Raw genomic sequence first — 8,744 nt, forward strand, 5'->3', positions numbered from 1 at the left:
GAATTAAGATTTCTTTATCATATGATTTTAAAATTTAAGATTTTTCCCCCTTTCTTTGTTACAGTCGTGGTGCTTTCCAGAATTTGTTAGACTTTTGTGAATGGAAGTGCTGTGGACTTTTCCAAATTGATACTAGAGACTGGAAACAAGTGTATGATTCAGATGATGAAGGAGAAAGCTCAGTATTGCTTAGATCTGAACATCATTATATATAAAAGTGCTGATATACTGAAATGGTTTATTCATAATTATGACAAGATTATATAGCCTTGAATAGTATATTAAGTTATAGTGTGCATCTTTTTTATTTAAATTTTTTAAAAATATATCAAGGTACGATATACTGTTTTTGGCTAGAAAAATCTTGCCTTATTGTTAATTAATTTAATGACTAACATTTGAAATGAAAGAAGAGAATTAATTCAAAGACTGTTTCTCTGAAAGCCTTTATGACTTGAATAAATTCTTATTTTATTTGTAATAACTGTAATAACTGAAAAATGTTGCATAGGCCTTATTTGTGAGAAAAGCTTTTTTATCTTGTGCTGTAGATGAATATTTTGCTTGCTATTGTGCTCGACACAAAAGTGTAATTTTCGTTCATACTTTTTATATATCATATTTTGTTATTGTGATAACTTATTTGCACCAGAAATGTCTGGTACACTTCTTATGCAATTTCTGCAATTTCTACTACTCACATTTTTCATTGTATCTATAAATTTATCATTTTCATCATCTACATTTTCTATTATCTTAAATGTTAATTGCTAAAGCATTTTAGCACTCATACAGATGTTTTTGTGAATAAACAACAACCTGTCTTGATTCATTCGCAAGTTTGTACTACTCAGGAGGTTGTAAAATAATGATGTTTGTCGTCGCCGAATCATGACTCATTTCTGTAACTGTATTTTTGTATGTATTGTCTGGGCACATTCTTAAATCATGTCACATAATCAGAAATAGGACTAGAACTATATATAAAAATGTAGATTCCCAGTTTTGAACATTTGGAATTTATCTAACATATTTTCATAAATTTGAGCTTTTTTATCCAAGAGTCTTTTATTTCTAAATTCTCTTATCATTATAAAAGTATTGAATTCTGTATAATGAATTATATGATTGATATAGATTATTTATACTTCATTATAATATAGATAGGTTTCTGCTAGCAAGTATACTTATTTCATTGAAAGCTGTACTCAAGATTATCAAACATCTTTTCGTTTAAGTAAAGGACAAAATTTCAACATATTCTCAATCAAATATATATGCTACTGTAAAAAGAGAGACCAATCTTAGTCCCTTTGAAATACATAGAGCTTATCTATAAAACTAACAATTCGATGAAGGAGTTTGATTAACAAACTTAACATCTAGAATTTTATTAATGTTAATGTGCATGACCAATAGAAATTTATCAAAATTACTGCCATTCTTTTTATTTTATTATGTGCTCTGTAAAAATCTGATATCTGTGATTTTAACTTTGCTTTGAAAATATTATCTTAATATTTATATGAAAGAGGTGCTGTTTTATATTAAGGGGTTGTATGAAATAATAATTAATGCAAATTACTTGATATATGGAAATTTCAGCTTAAATAATAATTAGGTCACTTATGAAGGAAGAGATAAAGGTATATAGGGTATCTCAAAACTCTGAATACAAATTTTGAGGGGCAATGCAAAACATCAGTATAAATCAGGGGTTCAAAAATAGATGGTATGTAAAGAAGCAAAGTATTTTTAACTATTAAATTCAAAAATTAAAACCCCAACATTCTGATCTTTTCTCTAACACCCGTAAATGTATGTGATCTGAGCTTTGTTCAAGAGTGGTGGTATTTCAATTTTTGTTTAAATGGTACACATTAGTCAAAAGGTTGAGAACTGCTGGTATAAATCATGTTCACCTACGAAAGCATGAGCAGGGGTGTCGCTCATGAGAGATAGAAGAGACACAAGAACATAATACAGAAAGGCAGAAGTGAAGGTAGAACTTAAACTGGTAGACACAGAATACTGTTTCGTATGAGGTGTTGAAAGTTCCGGCCATTCATAATGCATGCATGATGCTAATACCTGATTAATTGGCAACACTTTCAAAGTTATCTGGAATTTTGCTGGTATTAGTAGCAGCCTTTGTCATTACCATCAGCGATCCCATACAGGATATACATGTTCACCAAATCAGCATTCACAAAATGATCCATTGTCTTTGTACAGCATTGCAAGATTCAGTGAGGAAATAGCTGTTTTCAAGCTGAATTGCTGCTGTGGAGCACCATATATCCATCTCTGATCCTGCATTCCTTTATGAATGTGAATTACATTGATGCCCTCTCCCTATCCTCAAAGATTGTAGATGAAGTTTTAAGACATTTTATGTGGTACCAGTAACCAATAGGAAACTAGAAAAGAAAACACACTTAACTTTCCTGTAGGTGATGACAGTATCTCCTGGACTAAATTCTTCCATAAACTGACGGATGCAGATATTTGTTGCTGTTTTTGAAATCTCTTGAAAAGATTAAAAAAGTATACTATTAGAAATTCTGTTAACATGTTTTAATTTCATAAATAAAAGAAGACATTTTTATGTATTTGAGGAATAATTTTTCAGTTCATGAAGCCTGAAATAGCTTTCAATATTTTGTAGCTGTAGAAAGATAATTTCAAGTTTTATTAATAAAAATTATTCATGAAATATTTTTTATATCTGTATTACTTGTGAATTTAGAAATCAAGTAAATTACATTTTTTTTATTATTAATAATGTATCACATTTTCTGACCTACAAGATAACATAGCTTGTAAGTCCTTAGATTTATCCAAACATTTATTAAATTTAAATATAGTGACTTATAATTTAACCCTCAGTGTGCAACATGTAGAAAATTTGGTATAAACAAAAAATTCTAAGGAAAAAAAGGGTATATTAGAAAATATGCCAAAATCAAAATTTACCTTAAAAACAAGTAAGTAGAAAGGAGACACCATAATTTCAAGATTGATAATGGATTTTAAGAAAATTAACAAAATAAATTGCCACTGCATGCTGTTAAGTAGGCTACATTCAATCCAAATATTAAAGATTTTACGAGTAACTGTGTAGTCAGTTTATGGAATATATATATCATATATGTATGTATCGTGGCACAACGGCTGTGGAAAAAGGTAGAAGTAAATGAACATTTTAATGTCAGGAGATGGGAATTAACTTTAAATCCACATCTGTGATTTGATGATAATTTTCGAAGGGGGAGGTCTTTTCATTAAACCTTCATAGAGTAATATATCTTTAAAAATTTTTGTAATTAAAAGTATTTTTCTTAATGTTTTATTAGGAATGACAATATATAATTAAATGTAAATAAGTTATGATAATTTATACCCAGTGTGCAAGTTGATTAGACTTGTTAGAGCTTCATCTTCTTTCCCCCCCCCCGAAAAAAAGAACCTTGACTTATATACTGAAAAATTTTGCAAATTCTATGTCTCATAAGTGTCATTTTCTCAGAAATAAATTATTTAAAAATTTTAAGAGCATAACTTTATTTCCCAAACAATGTTGTTTTTCTCAGAATGGCCATTTTTAGATAATCTGATTATTTTATCTAGCCCCTCTATAAAAATAAAATGAGTTTTTAAGGTTTAATTGTGATGAATAAAATATGAAAGTGCTTTGATTTAAATCAATACATTTCATTTATTGAATGTATCATTTGTTTATTTACTTTTACCTCTGGTGCTTCACTTATATGTTCTTATTATTTTGTATGAAGCTTTTTTCAATCAGCTAAAATTTGTAATCTAATTTAAATTCTTTAATCTTTTCAGTTATGAATCTTATAGCCCTAAAAATGTTTATTTTCTTTTTGTACCTCTGTGTTTAAAAACTTTGAAATTAAAAAAAAAAAAAAAAAAAAAAATTGTGTTTCCTTAATGCATTTTTAAATTAAAAAATTGTATGGTATGCATATAATTTTTGTTTTATGCTAAATGTAATTTTTATTTTGCTGTGTATTGTATCTTAATGGTTATGTTGCTTGGTCACTGCAGTATGAATTAGTCAAGGTCAAACTATACAAGTCTCAGTTAAATGGGATAACAGCTCCTGGTAAATAACCTCAGTGTCAAAGAGCACCTGTCCTCAGAGAAGAGATCCTGGGTTCAATTCCCCATGTCCTTTTAAATAAAAACAGAAGAAGGTACTATACAATAATATAGCTAATTTGCAATAAGTTTGAATTTAAATCTAACGAATAAAACTATGTTTATTACTCCTGTTAAGACAAGCTAATCAAGTCATGAAATAAAAATTAAAATGTTAATTTTTTTTTTCTTCTTTTGAACAGAAAGAAGTGTATATGTTATTTGTGACAAAAAATATTTATAAATATGATAGGATTGGGGCTGTTATTGATTGTGTCTATGCATGTGTTTAGTTGTTGCATTTTAGTATTTATAAGTAGATTATATTAAATAATGATGGTCTCCTGTGTTATAGAATATTGAATATTGTATTCTTATTTACAAATTCAGTTTGCAATTAGTTATTAAGATTTAAAACTGCCTGGACTTGTCAGTATTTGTTCCTCAACTGTGTTTTCTGATTTTGTTCCTTATGCATAACATTTTCATTTAAATATTTTATATGTTTATTAAATAAGTACTAAACAGTGAATGTTTGTATATATTGTCAGCAGTGCTCACTTTTTGTTCCTTGAAATATCATTTGTTTTTAATTTTAAAATAATAATTGTTGTTTTATTTTTATATGTTTCTCATTTGCTGCTTATTAATTTTATTATTATTTGTTTGTCATTTGCTCCCTTTAGATAGTTTAAATTCTGTGTTAATAAGCTGTAGTCAACTTTTTTTTTCTTTTTTGCTTACAAATTATGGATTTTTTAATATATTTATTTTACTATCGTAATTCATTTTGAGATACTTTATGATCTTTGAAATTGTTTCTAAATTTTAAAATTTTGAGTTTTTAAGGTTGTATCAAAGTATATTTCAGAAGAATCTATTCTCTGTCCTTCAAAATACATGCTAAATCTTTTATTTCATCATATTTCTAAGAGTGCAATCTTTTTCTCTAATGTGGTTTTCGAGTTTTAAAATTAAAAGATTTTAAATCTTTTATAGTAATTTCTATTATTTTAATAAGAGACTATACATATATATATGTGTATGTTTAAGATTAGTAATAAGAAAATAATTATACTACCAAAGTTGTGAAGACTAAACTTATACTTCGTGGAAAGCAAATAAAAAAAAGCAAGGGAAAGGTAAAAAGAAAAAGTAAGAATGATTTTTATAATGCCAGCAAGCAGCTACAGTTGCACCATTTTTTATTCCATTTCTGAAGGAATTTTAAATTAAAAAATTTTATTAGGAACAATATTTTGTAATAATATTACTGTAAAATGAGGTGTCTCAAAACTTTTGTAATTTTTAATGCATTCTGCTGTTTAGTGTTTTTCAGAGTTGACTGTTGTATCAGACTGAATGTCTTTATTATGCATCTTAACCCTCTGAGCGGCATGGGTTTTTGGATCTGTCATGAAGACTTCTATTCAAAGACCACTTTATTAGCTTAATTTTGTATATTTACTTACTTTAGGCTCTATTTTCATAAACTTACATTTATTAAGATGCTATTTATATTATTAAAGAAAGTAAGAAAGCAAAATATCATAAATTATAAGCTAATATATAACAAATGACAAAAAATCTCATGACCGGATAAAAGCGGCCATAACGCTCAGGGTTAAGACTTTTTATACTGCTAATCTATGTAAAAAATTTTGTTCTTGAATTTTAAACTGTTGCTTGACAAACATGCCTTTCTCTTTTTTAGCTTCAAATACAGTGTATTTTATCATGAACATTCATAAAATCATTACTGTGATCTTTGTCTGTAAAATGTGTTAGTTTCAATTTTTTTTTTTTTTTTTTTTTTTTTTAGTTTTTAATTCAGCCAAAAATGAAATCACAAAAGGGGCAGATTTTAAAATGCTCTGGTTGCTCTTTGATGATGAACTTATAATTTAATGATTATAATTTTGAAATTAAAGATTTCGATATCTTATCAAAATCATTCTTACTTTTTCATATTATACTTTCCCATTTCTTTGGAAATTTTTTTTTAGAGGGGGTGGGGTTAGTTGAAGTTTTATTTACTTAGCTGCCAATTCTCTACTGATTTTTCATTACATTTCCTAGTCTCCCAGTGGATCACTGAGTCTTCTAGTTTTTAATTTTTAGCCTTTACTAAGAAAAGTGTCTTTCAGCAATAAATGAAATTTAGTGAATTGATTGAACTTAAATAATGCATAATTTTTCTTATGAAATTTTGTTTGATCTGATTATTTTAACTGAAAGTAGGCATTTATAGATTCTCTGAACTAACTTTTAATCATTTAATTTTGTTTTGCAGTGATATATGATACATTACTAAATTTATGCACATAAGAATATGTGTATTTATTAACAATTTTGTGTTCATTGTGTTTAAAAATACTTCAATAAATTACAGTTTTCCTTCTCAGAATTTTCTTAAATAAAGGGGTATAAGAAAATTACAAGAGAGAAATAAGCCATGAACATAAAATTTAGAATGTGTAATAAAATATTAATACATTTGACATCAGAACCAAATTATAATTGTCAAATAACCTGAATCATGAATTCTAAAACAAATTTAAGTAGATTTGAGGGTTTTTTTTTTTTTTTTTTTTTTTTTTTTTAAGTCCATAGGGACTTGAGTCCCGAAGGACTATTACTTTCGTTTTGGCATTTTGCGTCGGACGGATAAATGTCGGTTCACTTTTCAAACTGTTGCCATAAAATGTTAGAGTCCTGCATTATATTTGAAGAAATTAAATAATGAAAATCTGCGTAAATGTATGTATATTTCTCACATTGTCATAAAATAACGGTACATAGAGTCATCGAATTTTGAATAACGTAATCCTCCAACGAATATGAGCATGTGGAAGACCAAATTTGAAATTTGAAATTTGTTTTATGATCGATTTCCTATTTTTTAAAACTTTGACGAATTTTTGATTAACAAATTCAAGGATTTCAAAGCGAGCAATGGCAACGTTGTGCAGAAAATTTTTTATCTACAGCGCGTGAGTCTCTGTATCGGAAATTCTAAAGATATGCTCGTTTTAAAACTATTTTGCGATATTGCTGTTGCACTGGATCTTATGGTTTAAGTGCGAGGAACATGATATTTAATAAAGAAAGGTAACACACAAAATGTTAAAAAATGCCCCTTTGGACGTAATTTAAAATCTGAAACATTTCAGTTTTTTTTTTTTTTTTTTTTTTTTTTTTTAAGGTTGCCTTTATGCTGTGGAAAAATTTGCCCACCTGAGAATCTGACCCAGTTTTTCATATTTCAAGCTTCACAGCTATGATATAATTATTTTCCAATGTAGTTATGCATTATTTATAGTAGCAATGAGTACATATTTAGTGAATTTTACTTTATTTTATTTCTTATTTTTATTTTTCTAAATCATCTGCCTCTCTCTCTCTCTATATATATATGTACATAATATATACCATTTTGTGTATATGTATATATATATAGAGAGAGAGAGAGAGAGATGATGTACTGAAATATAAAAATATTGCTTCCTTTTACATTTTTACTAGCCAGGGAGGGAAAAAAATAAATGTTTCTAAAGTTATGTTCAAGCAGAAGTGCTTTCATTGTCTTTGAACATTCTTCTGGTATTGTTTTTAATTATATGTGTGTTTGTTTAATTTAATATCTTCTAATGTTATTGCCAATTTGTATATTATGATACAGGGACTACATTAAATATTTTATGTTAACACCAAAACAAGCACAGTCATTCTGTAAAATTTTGTTAAATTTCTCATATTGTATTTCAAATTTGAGTTTATATAATTTTATCTATTTTTATGTGAGAATATTATTGTGTTTATACCCATCATATGATGGAAACTGTAATAAACGAAAATTGTAAATGTGTTGCTATGTGTATATATTAGTATAAAAAGTCATTTTCAGTGTATGTAATATATATAAATATATACATACATCTTTGGTTTGTACCTGAAGCTAATGTTTTATGTTTTTAATGTGGTTTGTGTATGCCTAGATTGCAAATGCTTTCAGCTCAGACTGATCAGTCTAGAACTCATTGTGTTAAATGTCCAGTCAGGTAAAATATTATTTAAAATGATTTCCACATTATTTCTAAGAGTGATCCCCTCCACCCAGTGCACAACTGAAAATATCTTTTTTGTTTCACAAATCAAGGGAGTCTTGTACATTGTAAATTTTAAATCAATTAGTAAAGTTAAAAGTTTTGAAACACAAAATGAAAATAGGAAATATATTTTTAAACTCACACAAAATTTTTTTTTCTTCTTGTTATTATTATTTTTAGTGATAAAATTCTTTTTATGGATTTCATTTTTTTAAAATACTTTTCTATTTAAATTCTTATATATGCTTTATGATATGCTTTCATTATTCATACTTTGTAACAAGGTCACATTTTTATAAAGAAGCACGGGATAATTTTTTTAATTTCTTCTAAATTTTTGTCAACTGTCATTTATTATTATTATTATTATTTATATATTTCTCCTAAATCTTTGTAAATTCTGTGTTTACTTCATGAAAATCAAAGTTTTTTTTAACATAAAAGACATTCAATATAAAATGAACTGAAGGT

At 27.0% G+C, this 8,744-nt stretch overlaps 1 protein-coding gene across 1 annotated transcript in view; it reads left to right on the forward strand.

Annotated features, from left to right (window-relative positions):
* Hip14 (palmitoyltransferase Hip14) overlaps positions 1-3,941 on the forward strand; it is a 46,008-nt gene extending 42,067 nt beyond the window's left edge. The window contains exon 14 of the mRNA XM_035358782.2: positions 65-3,941. Coding sequence (XP_035214673.1) covers positions 65-215 — 151 coding nt within the window. The 3' untranslated portion in view covers positions 216-3,941. The remainder of the gene's footprint in view (positions 1-64) is intronic.
* Positions 3,942-8,744: the final 4,803 nt, after the last annotated feature.

Source organism: Stegodyphus dumicola, chromosome 8 (assembly GCF_044657685.1).
Source record: "Stegodyphus dumicola isolate Sdum_Otavi_A_Nest chromosome 8, ASM4465768v1".
In the NCBI taxonomy this organism is placed as follows: domain Eukaryota; kingdom Metazoa; phylum Arthropoda; class Arachnida; order Araneae; family Eresidae; genus Stegodyphus; species Stegodyphus dumicola.